The following is a 20,865-nucleotide window of genomic DNA, read 5'->3' on the forward strand; positions in this document are numbered from 1 at the left end:
TATATTTTGAATAATAAACTGTCACATTATTTATATTGTACGTCATGGTGCATTCATGATCATAGATATCTGTATGTTGTTATTATTTAGGATTATGTTGAGATTTCTACTGGACTTTATGTTCATCTCACATTACTAATTATTTTTCAAGTGCAAGTTGAGAGATGGTTTAAGATCGGTGATCTTCCTTAATTGTTGGCTACATGGCCTATACTTATTGGCGGGACCCCGTTGTTGTAAAATGGTTAAATCCTTATTTTTAATGTAAAGATGTAAGTCTACGGGCATTTGTTTAAATATAATTCCTGTTGCATTTCATATATGTATAATTGAGAGGACCTTCATTTATTTATGGATGAAATGAATATATAGTTTCGCATGTTCTTAATAGAAATGGATTTATGTTAAAAGCTATGGTAATTTATTCGGGTAATAAAAAGTGGGTTATGACAGAATGAGTACATGTGCAATATGGAAATTACTGTAATCTTTATGAGTTTTTGAATGTCACATTGTCCGTGTGGGTGTAGTTTTTGAATGCCACATTGTCAAAAATATGTTCAATGTCATATAATTCGTGATTTCCTCAACTAAATTCCAAAATATAGTAGGTTGTACATCTTATCTTTCAGTACAAAAGAAAAAAAAAAAGGGAAATGTAATGGAAATAAGGCATAACCATATGCCCAATTTATAAAGAATATATATAAAATTCATATTTCCAAAATCAATGGGACTAATTTGTCTATAAAAAATTCTTAGGACTAAAAATATCATCATTTCTGAAGATGAGATTTGTGGATAAATTTTCCTTACATACAAAAATATTTTAGTCTTTTTTATTAAATTATTAACAAACCTAATGGGATTATCCATAAATCAAAATGGGAGTACGTGATTATTTCTAAACTAGTGTAATACTAGTGCTATGCACGGTTTCAAATAAATAATTAATAATTAATTTTTAAATTAAAATTAAACAATAAAAAAATATTTCGCTTATATTTTTTCCCCCTACCATTAATGTTATGTTTTAAGTTCTAAATAACAATAACATGAATCATAAGAGTAAAAAATTAAACAAAAATTATGATAAATTATAAAATTGCACTTTTTAATTTTTATTTTTAGGAACAAAAACTACACCTACAATAAAATATAAAATACATCATTATGTTATAAGGGTTTCATAATTTTAGTTTGCCATATATTAGATGATATCGTAAACTATATAAAACTCAATAATTATTATTATTATTATTTTTTACTAATTACATTTTTTTAGTTTGCCATATAATAGTAATAGTATATATATATATATATATATATTTGTGAAACTCAATCTAACAAAATTTGTTTAAATCAAAAAATTGAATAACAAAATGAAAATGACAAATAATAAATTACCAGTGACCCTTATCCTCTTATCTTTTTTGAAATCAGCATTTACCTAGGTACAACTTTTAGATTTTCTCACAATCGTTAGTTTTGGCATCTCACATTGGGCTATTTTCTTATTGTTCTCTCTTATTCATCTTTGCTTAACAAATCTTCATAGCACGCGTGTAATTTTTTAAAATTATTTTATAAACCATAATACCTGTGCCATGCATGAATTTAAATAAATAATTAAAAAATAATTTTGAAATTAAATAACAACATAAACTTTGTTTATAAGAAATAAATAAACTATGGTAGAATGTATTTTTAAAAAAGTGTAATAAAATTACAAAAACTATATTTACAATAAAATATAAATGCATTTTGTCTTATAAGTTTTGCAATTTAGTTTATTTTATGTCAGAGATAGCCCAGTCATATAATAAATTATATTTGTTAATTTATTAACTACCCATTGTCTATTTTGTAAAAGTTTAAAAATATGTCTATTTAGACATAAAATTATAGTTTCTCCTATGTCATAATTCACGAATACAAAATAATAAGAGTTGGCTTGAGAATTTATAGTTATGCTAAACACTAAAAGTGACATAATCTAATTAACTCAACATTTATCTTAATTTGGCCACGACCTAATCATTAGAGAATTGTCTTAGTTTATGCCTAAGTATGAACCACTTAACTCATTTATTTATTAAATTGGTGAATAAATATACGTTAGTATTTTTTTATAAGAAAATAAGAAATATATACATGTTTATGCATAGTTATTCAAACTTTGATAAAATTTTATATTTATATTTAAAATTATTACATGAATAGTTAAATATATTTATGTATGAAAAAACTATTCAAGGTCAACCCAAATATATGGACATTGTTCTAACTATATTTTGGACTTGATTTAAAATTTTGATATGTCAATTAATAGAAATAGTTGGTAATAATCAATTTAGATTTTATGTTTAAATTATATTATAATTTCTCATATTTTGAATAGTATGAACTAATTTTATACATACTCCGGTTTTGACCCGACATTTTATTATGTTTCCGACTCCAGTTTCATGGTTCAATGTTGATGTCCATCTCTTATTACCCTTGTTTTTCCTTGGATTAGTCATTTGGATTGTAGTTGTGTGTTTAGAATATGTTGGTTGCTTGATTTTCCAAACTTATGTTGCCCAGATTTTTATTTCTCCGCTCGAGCGGCCATTCCCAAGCTTGAGCCACTACGCCAAAACTGATCTTTAACGGCGGTTTTATTCATGGCGGTTACAAGACTGTCATTAAAAATATACTTAAAATGGCGGTATAGATACCGCCTCTAAAAATTAAGTATTAACGGCGGTTATGAAAAACAGTCGGTAAAAAGTGAGGGTTAATGACGAAAAAGTTGTAGGAAACTGAAGGGTCAATTTTTATGGCAGTTCGTTTGAAGACTGTCGTAAATGTAGTTCACATTTTTTTAATTCCCTCTCAAAAAAAATTGGATTCCCTCCAATTAATTGTTAAACGGCATCGTATTTCTATTTCTTCTAATTGATTAGTTTTTTCCCTTACTTCTCTAACTTCTGGAAGGCTTTGCAAAGTGAGACGAAAAGTCACCATGGTCGTTTGAAGGTCATACGAAGTACCAGCATCAAAGGTCGTTCGAAGCACCATTGTCGCTCTGCAGCAGCATCGTTAGAGGTAAGAGATCTTTGCCTACCTTCTGATTCCCCTATTGGCTTCATGTTGCCTCCATTGGTTTCTTTTTCCATGCTTTTCCTTCTCTTTCTATTGACATTCTACCTTTGCTGATAGTGTTTCTATTAAGCTATCAATGATTAGAGGAAAGGTAATTTCATTTTAGGGTTTGTTTCAATGGAATCAAGTATCAACTATACATTTCTTAAATCTCCCTCTTATTATTAGTTTTGATACACATACATATACATATATACATATATATATATATATATATATATATAGGTTAACAAAGATTAAAGAAGCCAAAATAAACAAACCCATAAATCAAAACAGAGTTTTTCAGAGAGATTTTTGTGGGTTCACAGATTAGAGACACAGAAATTGGGGATTTTTGCATATACATGCAGGCTCTCTCTCCTTCAAGAGAGCCTTCCCTCTCACTCATCAGTTTGGATCTCTCTTTCATTGAAGAAATTTTAGAGAGTTTTGAGCAAAACCCAAGTTGAGAAAGACCTCCATTTCACTAAATGTTTTTTTTGCTAATCAAAAAAATGCTTGAACTCATTTTATTAGTTATTGAAATTCAAAATTATTATGCTTTTGTATGTTCAAATTTTGAATTTTAGTGGCACTCACCACCTGTTTGATGAAATGCCTATTATGTCTTGTATTTGTTAAACCTGTAATATGATGGGTAATGGATTATTTATTAAGGCCTATAGTATGTAGACTTGCATTTATTTCAACTTGTAACTATTGCCATGTAGAGATGTACAGCCAATGATCTTCACCTGTCAAATTCTGTGTTCTAAAGTCCTTAGTCTACTGTTACCAATTAAATGAATAAAACCTTCAGCATTGGTAAAATCTCTATTAACATCTAGAATGAGAATTTATGCATACAAAATACACTAATATTCATTCCTCCAGAAGCATATATTGTAAATTTTATATTGTCGCTCCATACGAATGCACAAGTTATATTTTGGGACTATATTTTCATGTTAATAACTACAATAATAATAAAAACAACAATTAATATAATCATTTTTGTATATTTAATATTATAAAATATTGATAATAACATCAGTAAGGGCGAAATTAACATTTTAGTGTATCTAATTCTACAATATAGCCAGAGAGACAAATAAGTAGTTTTACCAGCCAAAAGCACTTAGGAACACAATCTGAACTACCACTGTGTTAGGCAGCATGGAATCCATGCATTAATTTTGGAATTAGAGGTCATTGAATTAAAATTTTGAACTAATATAGTTTCCAATTCCAATTACAAGGCCTGTAATCTTTTTGGATAGATTCCCATAATAAATAAATAAGTAGGCACATAAGTTTGTTTCCACTAAACCCAACTCTCAGGTATTTTGACACCGAATCATTAACAACCTTACATTTGTATAAATTCCACCTTCATGTCCCATGGGCCAACAGTTTAATGTCCCCTGTAATTTGTCTTCAACCAAAACATTAATGCCAAAATAATAATAAAAATGGATGAATTATAAAATTTTATAATTTTATATAAAAATTTATACATAAAATTTATTTGTATGTCGCTATTCAAAAAAAATAAGTTTTTGTACTTATATTGTGAAACAAGTGTGGCAAGTTTTGTGAGTTTGTGGCGCATTAGCATTTGAAAGAAATTTAAAAAGGCTACCCAATGATTACCAAGACCAAGGACATTAGACTTCAACATTTGTTGTTAGGTTGTTTCTCACTTCTCAACACAGTTAACAAAATGGTCAAACCTCAATTCTCCTATTTAAAATCCTTGTGCTTCATGACCTTCAATCCTCCTATAAAATTCTAACATTTCAAAAAGTTTCCACTATTAGTTGAACTTTTTACATTAAGCGTCAAATTAACAGAATAAGTAAAGAAATTTTTTTAAGTGTATAAAATTTGATTATAGAATTAAATATAATTATTAATTCTCCCAAATCAATTATTGAATGCACATGGAAAAACTAGCAATAAATTTTATGAACTTTGCTAAATTAAATAGTGGGTCATCATAGTCCCTTTCATGTTCCCCCCTCCATTAACACAGTCAGGGCACAGTGCGTTTGGATGAAAATGTTTTGAAATCAAGAGACATGAGTGTTTTTGTCTTCTTCCATTCTAGGATGCTCCAACCCCTTCCACATTTTTTTTTTTTTTGAATTTCAAATTCACTCTCAAATTCACCCAAGTTTGTCATTGAAATTTAAAGGTACCTAAAATGCAAAACTATTCATTCTGAATCTACTCATGTCAAATTCACAATTTCAAATGCAACCTTAAAGCATTTACACTAGAATGAATTTTACTCAAAAGCTTGGTTGCCAACCACACACACACACACACACACACACACACACACACACACACAAACTTTGCCTGCACACACCCACAACAATTTGAATTTCAAACCTTCCTAATGACTACACAATTCCTTAAACAAAGACTTAGCTTTTGGAAAAATTTTGTTTGTAGTACATGAAAGAATAGTTCTTGGAGTCTTTGTTCTTAAGGATGATGCAGAATTACTTAGTTGTATGATGCAGAATTTCAAGGACAAAACAGCATCAAAAACAGCATACAGAATTTTCAAGGATTGCATCATGTATATAGAATACAGAATTTTTAAGGACAGTTCAGAATTTTTAAACAGCATACAGAATTTTCATTATGATTAATTTTCTGAATTTTCTGAAACAGAAGATTTAAAATTCTGAATTTTAAAACAGCATACAGAATTTTTGAAACAGAAGTTTTAAAATTCAGAAAATTCATAAATTTTCTGAAAACAACATCATAATTTTATAAACTTCTGAATTTTAAACAGCAGTTTAAACAGCAGAAAATTTAGAAGTTTAAAAATTATGTTTAAACTGAAGTTTTAAAAAATTCAGAAAATTCAGAATTTTTAAGGACAATTATGTATACAGAATTTTCAAGGACTTCTTCAACAAATTTTGTTCTTATACATCTCCCACAAATTTAGAATTCAACTGTTTTGTCCTTAAACATTGTATCATAAACATTGAAACAAATTTTGTCATTAAACATGCAATCCTTGAAAAAATTCTATCCTTAAACAAAGACTTCTTGGAATTAAGATGCCAACTGTCCTATATTTATGATTCTTTCTTTTTGTGTTGATATGTATCAAAATAAGTTATTTGAAGACACTCGGCAATCCAACTAACTAAGGCAAATGATTCTCTATGTTTACATTCAAACTTGCACCTTCTTTTTTTTTTTTTGAATTTTTTTATTGTATATAATCATGCTAATTATATGTTCACTCATACTTTTTGATTTCTTTGTTATATACGTGTTTACATATAAAATTTCAGGTAATCTTGAAGATAATTGGTATGGATAAGGATTGGATTCATATAAAAAATAGGTTAGACCCTACATATGTGGAAGGGGTTGAAAAGTTTATTGAGTTTGCTTATGCTAATAAGCCTTTAGAGTCGAAGATATATTGTCCGTGTAAGAAATGTGTTAACCTTAGATATGAGACACGAAATGGCGTAAGAGAGCATATCATCATAAATGGGTTTAACACTAACTACATAAGATGGACAATTCATGGGGAGGCCTTGGCTCCATGTGGTAGAAATGAAGTGAATGAAAATCAAGAATTCGATGTAATTGATGATATGATTGGTTTGGTACATGACACATTTCGAGTTCCAATGGAAGATGGTGTCTTTACTGAAAATCAAATACATGAAAATATGGGATTGGGGCCTAATGAGGAGACAAAGAAATTTTTTAAACTATTAGAAGATGCACAACATGAGTTGTACCCAAGTTGCAAGAGGTTCACAACTCTTTCTTTTGTTGTTCGATTGTTGCACATAAAGGTACTTAATGGATGGACTGATACATCATTTGATATGTTGCTTGAGTTGTTGAAGGAGGCATTTCCCGAGGGTGAAACATTGCCGGACTCATACTATGAAGCAAAGAAGTTCAATGAAGCATTAGGCTTTAGTTACACAAAGTATGACGCTTGTCCTAAGGATTGTATGTTGTTTTGGAAAGACAAAAAAATGCTTGATAAATGTGAAATTTGTGGGAGATCAAGATATAATGAATCGAACTTTCGTTTAGAGGATGGAACCACTAAAGTAACACAAATTCCTGCCAAACAAGTAAGGCATTTTCCTTTAAAGCCAAGGCTCCAAAGGCTATTCATGTCAACAAAAACAGCATCACTCATGACATGGCATGCAAATGAACGCATCGATGATGGGATATTGAGACATCCAGCTGATTCACTTGCATGGAAAACTTTTGATGAAAAAAATCAAGATTTTGCTAGTGATAGTCGAAATGTCAGACTTGGATTAGCATCTGATGGTTTTAACCCATTTAGGACAATGAGCATTGCTCATAGCACGTGGCCTGTTGTGATGATGTCATATAACTTGCCTCCTTGGTTATGCATGAAGCAACCATATTTCATGTTATCTTTGCTTATTGATGGGCCTCGTGGTCCTGGAAATGATATTGATGTGTATTTGCAACCTTTAATTGACGAGTTAAAGGAATTATGGACTGATGGCATACTTACTTATGATGCATCAAGCAACCAGATGTTTCATATGCGTGCAGCTTTGTTGTGGACCATAAGTGATTTTCCTGCATATGCTAATTTATCTAGATGGAGTACAAAAGGAGCATTGGCTTGTCCATCTTGTAATAAAGATACCCATTCTAGATGGTTAAAACATAGTCGAAAGTATTGCTATATGGGCCATAGACGGTTCTTAGATGAAGGGCATAAGTTTCGGAAAGATGCAATAGGTTTTGATGGAAGTGTTGAAACAAAGAAAATGCCACCTCAATCATCCGGTGATGATATTTTCAAACAAATAGAATTCATTGAGAACAAATATGGGAAGGGTGATGGAAATGAAAAGACACATGTGTCTAAAAAAAGAAAAATTGTTGAGGATGGGAGAGGCATTCATAAAACCTTGAGGGAAGAATATAATTGGAGAAAGAAAACTATTTTTTTCCAATTACCATATTGGAAGGACAATTTAATTCGACACAATCTTGATGTTATGCACATTGAGAAAAATGTGTGTGAAAATATACTTTGGACCCTATTGAATGTTGTGGGAAAAACAAAGGATAGTCTAAAAGCTCGTCGTGACCTTCAAGAGATGGGACTTCGTAAAGCTCTTCACCCTCAACAACGGCCAAATGGTAAAGTTTTTTTACCTGCAGCTTGTTTCACAATGAATAAAGAGCACAAAGAAATATTTTGCAAGGTGCTAAAAAATGTGAAAGTCCCGGATGGATACTCGTCAAGTATTTCACGCCGTGTACAACTCAAAGAGAGAACTATTTCAGGGCTTAAGAGCCATGATTGCCATATTCTAATGCAACAACTGTTGCCTCTAGCTGTGAGAAGGACACTGCCTAAGAATGTTTGTGAAACCTTGATTGAATTAGGTACTTTTTTTAGACAGTTATGTTCAAAAGCAATACATCCAAATGATTGTGGTCATCTTGAAGAGAAAATTAGATTGACTCTTTGCCATCTTGAGAAAATTTTTCCACCTTCCTTCTTTGATATCATGGAGCATTTGCCTGTTCATTTAGCAGAAGAGGCAAGACTTGCTGGACCAGTGCATTACCGATGGATGTATGCTATTGAGAGGTATGCATTAATTTTTCAATTTTAGGTACATATAAATGACGTGCGCTGATCAAGCTTATCTTCTAACTAAATAAATTTTATTTTTTCATAGGTATTTGCTTACACTTAAAAAGTACGTGCGTAATCGAAGCCATCCAGAGGGTTCCATTGCAGAAGGGTATTTAGCAGAAGAGTGTTTGACATTTTGTAGTCGATATTTGCATGATGTTGAGACAAAATTAAATCGGCCGATACGAAATTATGAGGGTGAACAAAGGGGACGTTCTTTAGGGAAAGGGACATTATTCCCACTTGATAAAACTGCATGGGAACAAGCACATAGATATGTGCTAGCCAACTCTAATGTAGTCACTCCATTCCGAGAGTAAGAAATCTACTAAATTAAATATTCAATTTCTAGTCAATTAAATAACATATATAATATCCTATACCTATTCTCAATCATGCAGGAAACACATTCAAGTGCTTAAAGCTGATAGACATCGTTTAAGTGAGCGTGATCTTATGAGAAAGCACAACGAACAATTTCCTCTTTGGTTTAGAGAGCACGTAAGTCATACATGCAAACATTGGATTAAAATAATGGTATATGTATATATAATGGTATCTTTGATATGTGATTTCTAATATATTGGATTAAAATGTAGGTTCAACACTTGAAACAAACTGAAAATGCAAACATCTCAGATGAAGTAAAAATTTTGTCCCTAGCACCAGACAATTGGGCAAGAAGATACAGTGGGTATATTATAAATGGGTTTAGGTTTCACACTAAACAACGTGAGGAGAGTAGAAAAACTCAAAATAGTGGAGTGTCATTGACTGCATATACACAAAGTTATGCAAGTTCAAGAGATAGACGACCAATTAGTGGAGAAGTTACTTTCTATGGGGTTTTGACTGATATAATTGAGTTGAGATATTCTAATGACTTCAAGTTTGTGTTATTCAAATGTAATTGGGTTGATAACAATGTAGGGAAGAGGCAAGATGAGTTCAAGTTCACACTTGTGAATTTTAAGCATCTTTTGTATCAACAAAATAGAATGTCAGATGAACCATTCATCTTTGCATCCCAAGCACAACAAGTTTGGTGTATACAAGACCCTATTGAGAAAGATTGGCATATAGTTGTGAAGATGACACCCAGGGATTTGTATGATATGCGCGGGAGGGAATCTTTTGAAGATGCAATAACATGTCCGCAAGTTGAGCCATATTCTAGTCAACATCTAGATGATTCAACATACATTCAGGAGGATGATGTTGATTGGGTTCGGTCAAATGTGAATGGAACAACTGTTGATGGTGGTGATGATGCCACTATAGATCATAGTGGTGAAGAGGAGGATTATGACGATGATAGTGATGAAAAAGAAGATGATTATGATGATGAAAGTGATGATATTTATGTTGATGGTGGTGACAGTGATGACGACGACTATGATAATGATTATTAGTTCTTCTTTTGTGCATGATTCTATGTTATCCTAAAAGTTAGCACATGTAAGACAGTGAGACTTATTTAGTTTTTATTTAATTTGTGTTCATTAGTTAGTGTTCATATATTCATTAGTATCTAACTAATAAGTATTCAAATGTGTTTTTTTTTTCTTTTTTTTTAGATGACTACGAAACGAAAGCAGCCTTGTTGGACAGCTGGCTCCATGGCTAATGTTTCACAACCAGCACCTACTACTAATCAGTCACAACATCAACCACAGCCTCAGTCTCAGCCACAACCGGCGCAGCTGCAACCACAGCCACAATCACAGCCGCAACAGCAGGCATTACAACCTTGCATCCTTGCATTAAGTTTGCATATATAATTTCATAGTTATTTGCACATCCTTTCATCTAACTAATAAGCATTCAAATGTGTTTTTTTTTTTTTCTTTTTAGATGACTACAAAACAAAAGAAGCCATGTTGGACAGCTGGCTCCATGGCTAATGTTTCACAACCAGCACCTACTACTAATCAGTCACAACATCAACCACAGCCTCAGTCTCAGCCACAACCGGCGCAGCTGCAACCACAGCCACAATCACAGCTGCAACAGCAGGCACTACAACCTTGCATCCTTGCATTAAGTTTGCATATATAATTTCATAGTTATTTGCACATCCTTTCATCTAACTAATAAGCATTCAAATGTGTTTTTTTCTTTTCTTTTTAGATGACTACAAAACAAAAGAAGCCATGTTGGACAGCTGGCTCCATGGCTAATGTTTCACAACCAGCACCTACTACTAATCAGTCACAACATCAGCCACTGCCTCAGTCGCAGCCACAACCGGCACAGCAGCAATCACAGCCACAACCGCAGGCACTACAACCTTGCATCCTTGCATAAGTTTGCATATATAATTTCATACTTAAGTTTGTAACACATAAGTTTGCATACATAATTTCATGCTTATTTGTACATCCTTGCATCCAAGTAACAAGTGTTCAAATACATTTTTGTTTTGTTTTTTTTTTAGATGACTATGAAACCAAAGCAACCCCGTTGGACAGCTGGCTCCATGGCTGATGTTTCACAACCAGCATCTACTACTAATCAGTCACATCCTCAGCCCCAGCCTCTACCACAGCCGCAGTCAGAATCACAGTCGCAACCACCACAACCTCTTGGCAACAATATGACTCCAACTGTGAGCTCTTCCCAACAAAGTAATCATGAATTGCAGTCATCAAGTGGAGCAGGTAATTTAATTTGAATAGCCATCAAATATAGAGCAATTACCATTACATGCTACGCTATGAATTGGAACCTTGAGCTGAAATTCACATGTTTACTTAATTTTTGCTATCTTTTATGCCTATTTTATAAAAGTTTCAATAGCTACCAGCACGGGTCAATCAACAATTAGACAGACAAGAGGGCCTGGTCGTCCTTTTACCAGATGGGGCACGGGACAAAAGTTAAAGGTTACATTAAATGAAGAGAATCAACCTATTGGCGATGAAGCTGCAAAATTACAAAGTCAGTTAGGCATTCTAGCCCGGAATGGGAATTTTGCACCATTAACTTTCAATGATTGGAGAGCTCCACAGTTAAACCCCTATAAAGAACGTATATGGCAGGAAGTTAAGGTATGAAAATGCAAGTACTATATAAATCTTATTCTCGTACTCATACTTCAATTAACAAATATATTTGTTTGATATCTCGTTATATATATAGGACAACACTGATGCACCAGATATTTTCAAACATAATTGCTTGATGTCAGTTGGAAAGAAATGGAAAGACTGGAAAGACCAACTGAAAAGAAAGCACTTCAACAAGTACAAAACTAATGAAGAACGCTTAGCAAATTGTCCCGATAGGGTGGATCCTAGTCAGTGGAAGATTCTCGTTGAATTTTGGAATAGTCTAGAGGCACAGGTATTAATTGTTGCACTCTATAATTTTTTTACCTTAGAATTCTGTTTTTTATGACCTGATAATGACTTATTGTGGTTGTTATTCCGGTTATGGTCAATAAAGTCTTTGGCTATGCTTGTACCAAATCTCGATATCTATTTATTGTGACAGGAACGCAGTACAATCAACAGTGACAATCGAAAAAAATTGACAATGTCCCATACAAGTGGGAGAAAGGCCCATTGTCGGGTAAAGGATGAGGTAAATGATAGGTTAACAATTTTTTCTCAATATGCATTGTATTTGGTAAAGTTGTAATATGTATTTATTGTTCCTAATAATGAAGATGTATAAAAGAGATAAGGTGCAACCCGATCGGATAATGGTCTACATAGAGACACACACAAAGAAGAATGGAGATCCAGTTGATGAGGCATCAGATGTAGCCATTGTATGTGTAATAATGTGATCAATGTTTACGATTAATTATTTACCTATTCATGTTCTAATAAAAAAAATTTCTTATATTTTAGTCTCGTTTGAAAGAGGGATTGTCTCAAGTGCCCGAGTCCTTACAAACTGAAAAATTCCGAGAGGAACTATTCACTGAGGTCTTCGGAGTAGATGGGCATGGTGTAACAAGCCCGCGGGGGGACCTCGCTACAGCTCGGACTCGACTTTTCGTAGTCACGGTTCTAAGTCTGAACCAAAGAGTCCAAATTCGGCAAATCATTTTGAGAAAACAGATTTTTGAAAGAAGTGCCAAACATGGACTGCTTTGCCAGATACAGAGTCGCCACCTAAATATTTTATTTTGGGAAATTTAGGAAACCCTGACTCGGTGCCAAAAGGCCACGTGTCCGTCATCACCAAAGTTGCCTCGGCTCGGGAACTTGGGTACGATTGGGGAAGGTCACTTCGTGAGCACCCCCGCTCGCCCGGTCATAGACCGGCCTCTACTAACCATGATATCAATTTTTGAAAACATTGTGAGTTCTTATTCCGGTTTATTAGCCTAGGTTACTATATGATGCGCACAGCATATAAGTATAGACCGGGTCGCCCGAATTGGAACAAAACATTTCATGTTTGTTTTTGAAAATGGTTTGCTACCCGTAGGTAGGCTTGAAACATTTTGATGATTCATTCCAATTTAGATAACCCAACCTTCACCCACAGGCATTCAGGCAGATATATCAGATAAGCACATAGCCTCATGGTAAGCATGCTATTCATGGCAGTCACTCACACGCATGCAAGGATGCTAAAGCATAAAGCTTACCGAGTACTCCAAGCCAAAATAGGAATTCATTAGAAATCATGCATGATCCTAACTATACAGAAATGCCTAATGCAACACATACAAAATGCAATTATAGTAGGCTCGGCTATTCTAAGATGGCATATGAAATGCTACAACTAACATGTATTCAACTTGGAATTGAAAGTACAATGCAGTTAGTATGATGCGCCGAGCCCGGTGCATGCAATACAGATGGATGAATGCAAACATGCTGTCATACTGTATGCTAAATTAAATATGCCCTAATCTAACCATCATAAGCGGATAAATAAAAGGGAGAAAGACGTGGGGTTGGAAGACATACATCACACTCACCCACACTTATTACAGTTATGCCCTCACTCGGAGGGTCCAAATAAATAATACAGTCCAAATATTACAGTCCTCAAATAAAAGAATATTACAGAATTCTAATTAATTAATGAATTAACTAGAAAGCAAATAAAACTGGCGTGCAAGCCAGGGACCGTCTTGCTTCTGATGGATGATGCATGTCCGGATTGTCTTGCGCGGAAATCCACTGGAATGCCCCAATTAGCCTCTGTTTACACCTGTTATTCTTGAAAAGCGTGCCAAGTCCCGGAAAGTTGCTGATTTCTGGTTTTGCTACAACAGAGAGCAGGAAAGGGGCATAGCAATGTATTTGCACAAATATATGCATGTCTCGATCCTCGTGCCACCAATCACGCATACCGAGGCATGATGGCCGAGGAGTCGAAATGCACAACTCAATATAGGATGAATGCACATGAAACTACAGCTAAAACCTAACTCCATCATGGATAATCCGGAGTGTCGGTGACTTGGGAATTGAGACACATTCCGTCACTCGGAGTACGAAATGTACCTCGTTTCCCGTGCCCGGGCTAACTCCTATTCCGGACACGATGCAATATGCATGATATGCATGAAATTCAACTAAGATACAATCCTAACGTACACAATGCTATGAAATGAGATGCCTTGAAATGCGTGCACGCGGGCACGCAAACCGAGAAAATGCAGAATGCTATGAAAATGAAATGCCTCGGAGTGCGTGAACACGGGCACACAAACTGAGAAAATGATATATGTCTCGAAATGTGTGCACACGGGCACGCAAACCGAGGCGATGAAATGTGTCTCGAAGTACGTGCACGCGGGCACGCAAATCGAGGCAATGATATGTGTCTCGAAGTACGTGCACGCGGGCACGCAAACCGAGGCAATGATATGTGTCTCGAAGTGCGTGCACGCGGGCACGCAAACCGAGGCAATGATAGAATGATATGAAAATGACAAATGGGCTTATACCAACATGAGAGAGCCTCAGCCACACTCACATCGGATGCCGGTGGCAGAAAATGAAGTGCCTCGAAATGCGTGCACACGGGCACGCAAACCGAGGCGATGACAGAATGATATGAAAATGACATGAAAATGACAAATGGGCTTATACCAACATGAGAGAGCCTCAGCCGCACTCACATAAGATGCCGGTTGATGAAAATGAAGTGCCTCGAAATGCGTGCACACGGGCACGCAAACCGAGGCAATGGCATACGCAATGCAAATGACATGGAAACATGATATGGGCTTATACCAACATGAGTGAGCCTCAGCCACACTCACATAGGATGCCGGTTGATGAAAATGAAGTGCCTCGAAATGCATGCACACGGGCACGCAAACCGAGGCAATGGCATACGCAATGCAAATGACATGGAAACATGATATGGGCTTATACCAACATGAGTGAGCCTCAGCCACACTCACATAGGATGCCGGTTGATGAAAATGAAGTGCCTCGAAATGCGTGCACACGGGCACGCAAACCGAGGCAATGGCATACGCAATGCAAATGACATGAAAACATGATATGGGCTTATACCAACATGAGTGAGCCTCAGCCACACTCACATAGGATGCCGATGGCAGAAAATGAAGTGCCTCGAAATGCGTGCACGCGGGCACGCAAACCGAGGCGATGGCAGAATGCGATGTAATGACATGAAATGGATGGCAATCATTCTAACAGAATTTCAGCAACAAAATATGGGGGAAAACAGTCCCGAAATGAAGCGAAATGACACCAAATGCATGAAATTGTCCCGAAATATGAATTTAGGCACCCGAAATGGCCTATAGCTAGGCCAAACATGCACAATATGGACATGCAATGCAAAGACAGAAGCTAGACAGTCCCAAAAGATGCACTTTCACAGTTATAAACATGGCCAAACAGTAAATATAGGTAGGGGAAAAATAGTATGCAAGAATACGGTATTTTCAAGAGGTAATGAAGCAAGTGATATAAACAAAACCCAAACTGGAAAATTTCCTTCTACAACACTGAAGATGGACCAAAAATATGAACATTTACAGTATATGGCAGCCTCAAAATCAGTATACAAATATGCTAAAAATATGATGCAAAACAAGGCTCAAAAGGTGCCATAACATGAAGTATGCAAAATAATCACCAAAAAGCCAAAGACCCTTGACAAACTATGTAGAATGGACCAAAATAAGAACTTTTCCAGAACTATAAAATGGCCAAAAACCTAAGCATGGTAGGCTAACAAAACATGCAAGAAAACGAACCGAAAGTGAGATATAACATGAAGTGGCTTATGGAGGTCCCAAAACATGAAAGACCCTAAACAAAACATGAAGAATGGACCAAAACAAGGACCTTTTCAGAACTGTAAAATGGCCAAAAACCTAAGCATGGTAGGCTGCCATTGCATGTAAGAAAGGGGAAGAAAAGAGGGGTATAACTATAAGTGACACATGGAGTCACCAAACAATGTTGAGCCCTTCTCCAATGTTGAAGAGGGGCTCAAAATAAGCTTTATATCAGTTTATAACATGCTCAAAAACAGATTGCTCATGGGCCAAAAATAGCATGCAAAACTATGACATACAAGATGGTCAATGAAGCAAGTGTATTATGGAGTGCTCAAACAGGGTTGAGCCCTTAATGAGAAGTGAAGATGAGCTCAAAATATGGCCCTTTTCAGTTAGGGCCGAAGCTTGAAACCAAAAAGAAATGAGGCTTAGAAATAGATCAAGGAAAATGGTCAAAAGGGTAAAAGTGTAACTTACCCTTGAAGATTCGAGATTTTGTTGCTTCTTGGGTTGATTTGCAGCTTCTTTAGCCTTCAAGAATCCTCCCTTGCTGCTGGAAATGAGATGGTGGTGGTAGAGCTTGGTGGTGTAGAAGGAATGAAGGTTAAGAAGTTAGGGTTTTTTGGAGAATTGAGAAGGATGACAATGGAGTTTAGGGTTTGTGCTTGGAGAGGAATTTTTCTAACCCTCAAGAAGAAGACCCTCAGCTGGTTATATGGTCAAGAAAGGGGTGTAAAAGGGGGGTGAATTGGAGAGCATAACTCTCTCCCAAAATATCCCCCGGATACAGAAAATATCTGGGGGATATTGCCCCACAGCTGGAAAGGGTACAGTGAGGAGAATACGGCCGGCCTCATACTTTTACAGGAGGTGGCCGGCCGGCCACACCCCCTAGCCGGCCGGCTAGGGGTCAAAAGGGTCAAGGAGCTTTTCTGGCCGGCCAGATATTGGGGAGGTAGCCCTATGTGTGTACAACACAACCATGTAATTGAGATTCCAAGAAAGTGGGCCCAAGAGGTTCAACAATGGCTCGGAAAGAGGGGGTCAAAAGGGTCAAGTTGACTTACTGGCCGGCCATGAACTTTTAGGGGCCTCCCAGATGTGTAGATCACAGATATGTGGTTGAAAGTTCGAGAAAAAAGGTCCAAGGGGTTCAACATTGGCCTGGAAGAAAGGGGTCAAAAGGGTCAGGTGACCTTAATGGCCGGCCACTAACTTTTATGGGCCTCCCAGATGTGTAGATCACAGATATGTGGTTGAAAGTTGGCAACACTAGCTCTAAGGTATTCAACATTAGCCCGGAAGTTGGAAAAACGGGCGCCGGGAGGCTCCGGAGGAGAGATAACTGGTTGCTGCAACAATTGCTGGACTCCCGCCCTTCAGTGACCTCCCTCGGGATAAAACAGAGGTACCTGCCAAAAATGAACGAAAACCGTTGCAAAACGAACGTTCCGGGGCCAAAACACGCAGTTCGGGGTCCCGAAAATGGGCTGTTAAGCACCGAAAATGGTATTCGACCTCGAAGTGGGTTTCTCAGCCCCCAGTGTCCCTCAAAAGGGATGAAATAAGATGTATGCCAAAAATCAGAGCAATAGGAGATGGTTAAGCGGTCCCGAACCGAGGCGCACGGCCAACGGTTCCGGAAACCGGGAACCGGACTCCGAAATGGGAAAAATGGCCTACGGCCACCAAATGTAGCCTACGGACATTGAGAGATGGTCTACGGGACCTCTCCCTCCCCTCAGGAAAAGAAACAGAGAAAACCGAGTCTGGTTCGCAAACCGAGACAAGGCACAGAAAAGGGTTCGGAAGTCCGGAGGCAGGGCTTACGGCCGCGACTCTGAAACTTCTGAACGAGCACATTATGCAACATCACCAAGCGCTCAATCGGTGACGTCTGAGTCTTAAGGTCGGTCAAAAATGGGGTGTCTACACATGGCCGTGTACGTACCTATGGATTGGGACCTTGCCCATCTCAGGTGTTTGGGACAAGATATTCTGGACCTCGACAACATATAGACATGGATAAATTGCGCACAGAGGTACGAGAAGAGGTGCGACAGGAATTATTAGCTGAGTGGGGTGAAAGGTTTACTCAGTTAGAGCGCAAGTGTGACAAAATGCAAGCTCATGTGGAAACTATGGGATATCCAATGCCTCAATCACCATCAATGCCTTCACATATTGGAGGGGTAATGTGTATTTAATCCTAGTTTAATTTAAGTATGTTTTACTATAATAAATTGGATATTGTGAAGTTAGATAATTATATGGTTATGTTTAAACAGAATGGTTCCAGACCATCATTCAATATGCAACAGGTTCCAGATGCCTCTAGTTCTCACCAGTTGAATGAAGAGCCAATGGTTCCATCACATGAAGTAAGACAATGTTTACGCATAATGAGTATTTAAACATAGTTATTAAATTTTTTCATAAACATTATTATTAGTTCTATTTCTTCAAGGAATACTAGTTAAATTTTTGGGCTAGTTAGAAAACACATTATTACCTCCCTATAGTTTAAAAATATACACATCTCTGGTATGGAGTAAAATGCAAACGTTATTTTCTTTTGTTTTTGAGCTAAACTAGAAGGGGGTAAAGTGTATTTAATCCTAAATACTTTAATGTGATTGCTTTCATACACAACATTTACACATTAATTTTTTTTGAAGGTTGGACAAGAAGTAGAATTACTTACTTCTAAATTGCCAAAACAAGTTGTGGCAATTGGCATAGTTATTTCTAAGGACCCATCCAAAGTAGTAGGTGGACAACGATTGGGGCCAGAATTTTGGGAAGTTCGTATTACGAAAGCGATAAAGCCTCGTCAAAATTTGGTGAAAGCTCTTGAAGGTGTCAAAACAATTGGAGATGCACTTCACAAATGTGTAGCTTGGCCTTCGGTTGATGTAATGCATATGCACTAATACTATATTTATTATATTTTTTAAAATCTTAGTGGTAGCTAAATTTATATCTTTTTATACATGTGCAGATTGAGGATCCATTTGCAGACTTTGCAAATTGAGGGGAATTAGATAGACCATGTAGATAAAGGACATACTTTTTGGAACTTTTATTTTGGCACTTGTGTTTTGAGACATATTTTGCAACTAATTGCTACATTTGCAGGTTTGAAAGGAGCTAGATAGAACATGTAGATGATGTACATGCTTTTTGGGACTTTTTATTTTGGCACTTGTGTTTTGAGACAATATTTTGGAATTAGTTGCAGCATTTTGCAAATTAGGGGAGTTAGGTGGACCATGTAAATGCAAATGTCTTTTGGGACTTTTATTTTGACACTATATATTTTGAGACAAATATTTGGAAGTAATTGTTACAAGTGACATGTATTTTGGAACTAATTGCTACAAGTGACATGTATTTGGAACTTTGCTACATGTGACATGTATTTTGAAATAGATTTTGTTAATTGAATATGGTGTATGGATTTGTATGGTTATAAATTGTATTGTGGCAGCTTATATATTGTTATATTGAATGTATGGAAGCTTTATTAGGTTATATACTTGAATGATTTTCATTGAGTACACTAGCAGGTATTGAATATAAATGTATAAACAAAGTTAGCTTAACAAATAGTTTATAATTTTCGGCGGTTTAATTTTGTCGCTAAAAGAAAATCATATTTATTTTGAAATATATTTAACAGCGGTAAATAAATGCCGCTAATTATTGTAATCTTTTGCGGCAGTAAAAAACTGCCATTTTTTATTCTAAAAATACTGTCGTAACAAATGATTCACAATTAACGGCGGTTTAATTTTGTCGCTAAAAGAAAATTATATTTAATTTTGAAAATTATTTAACGGCGGTAAATAACTGCCGTTAATGTTTGTAGTCTTTTGCGGCAGTAAATAACTGCCATTTTTTACTGTAAAATACCGTTGTTAAAGGCATGTCATTTACGACGGTTCTACAAACCGCCTCCAATTTTCAAAATCGTCGATTTTTTATGTGGCGGTTAATAACCGCCGTGAATACCGCCGTTATTAATAATGGCGATAAAATAACCGCCGTTAAATTATTTCCGACACTTGTATAGACGACGGTTACACTTTTTGTCGTCTTACCGCCGTTAAAAGTTTTTGTGACGGTTGCATGGTTATTAACGACGGTTACAAACCGCCGTTAAAGGCAAAATTTGGCGTAGTGAGCGGGATTTGCAAACTCCCAGCATTTTTTTTTGTAGACATGCAAATGCTGGAAAAGTGTATTCGATGCTCAATCGTCACTTCTAACGCTCGAGCGGAACATTATGTCTGACGCTTGAGCGTCACTTTCCACGCTCGAGCGAACTGTGTGTATAACAGTGCATGAAGATGACATTTTTCATCACTTTTTCATTCCTCTCTCTCTCTCTTTCTCTAAAACTCTCAAAAACCCTAGATCTTGAGTTTCTTTCTCTAAAACTCATCTTCTCTCTACTATTTCACCTAGATCCATTGGGTTCTTTACCCTACCTTTGAAAAAAAGGTAGAGCACATCGTGGGCTCTCTTTTCATCCGAACGAAAGTGGGTTTCGGGGTCTTTGGAGTTTCAACCTTGCTTTGCTCGTCTTCTTTTCTTTGAGGTAGGGATTTTCTACACTTTCATATGGTCTTTAGCTTAGTTATTTATCGTTGTATAACAATAGTGGGATTTGGGAGTAGTTTGAATAAACCTAGGAATTGGGTGTGAAGTAAAAAGAGGAGTTTTTGATGAATGGAAAATAAATGGTTATGGAGTTTGTAAATAAGGTTGTTTTGTGTCAAATTTGTTGATT

The 20,865-nt window shown here is 35.9% G+C and overlaps 3 protein-coding genes across 3 annotated transcripts in view; all 3 read left to right on the forward strand.

Annotated features, from left to right (window-relative positions):
• Positions 1-9,916, forward strand: part of LOC145799759 (uncharacterized) — a 150,417-nt gene extending 140,501 nt beyond the window's left edge. The window contains exons 3-7 of the mRNA XM_082889392.1: positions 6,456-8,785; positions 8,877-9,149; positions 9,235-9,334; positions 9,433-9,795; positions 9,839-9,916. Coding sequence (XP_082745518.1) covers positions 6,456-8,785; positions 8,877-9,149; positions 9,235-9,334; positions 9,433-9,795; positions 9,839-9,916 — 3,144 coding nt within the window. The remainder of the gene's footprint in view (positions 1-6,455; positions 8,786-8,876; positions 9,150-9,234; positions 9,335-9,432; positions 9,796-9,838) is intronic.
• Positions 9,917-11,274: 1,358 nt separating this feature from the next.
• Positions 11,275-18,089, forward strand: LOC145799760 (uncharacterized). The gene is made up of 7 exons (XM_082889393.1): positions 11,275-11,493; positions 11,624-11,883; positions 11,975-12,178; positions 12,329-12,418; positions 12,504-12,608; positions 12,691-12,785; positions 18,050-18,089. The coding sequence occupies exons 1-7, from the start codon at positions 11,277-11,279 to the stop codon at positions 18,087-18,089; spliced, it is 1,011 nt and encodes a 336-aa protein (XP_082745519.1). The 5' UTR covers positions 11,275-11,276.
• LOC145798766 (uncharacterized) lies at positions 18,015-19,552 on the forward strand. Its single transcript, XM_082887678.1, has 4 exons — positions 18,015-18,262; positions 18,359-18,451; positions 18,749-18,985; positions 19,072-19,552. Exons 1-4 carry the CDS (start codon positions 18,092-18,094, stop codon positions 19,102-19,104), a joined length of 534 nt encoding a protein of 177 aa, XP_082743804.1. The 5' UTR covers positions 18,015-18,091; the 3' UTR covers positions 19,105-19,552.
• Positions 19,553-20,865: the final 1,313 nt, after the last annotated feature.

The sequence above is a fragment of the Camellia sinensis genome, chromosome 9 (genome assembly GCF_055761805.1).
Source record: "Camellia sinensis isolate YWXY chromosome 9, ASM5576180v1, whole genome shotgun sequence".
NCBI lineage: Eukaryota > Viridiplantae > Streptophyta > Magnoliopsida > Ericales > Theaceae > Camellia > Camellia sinensis.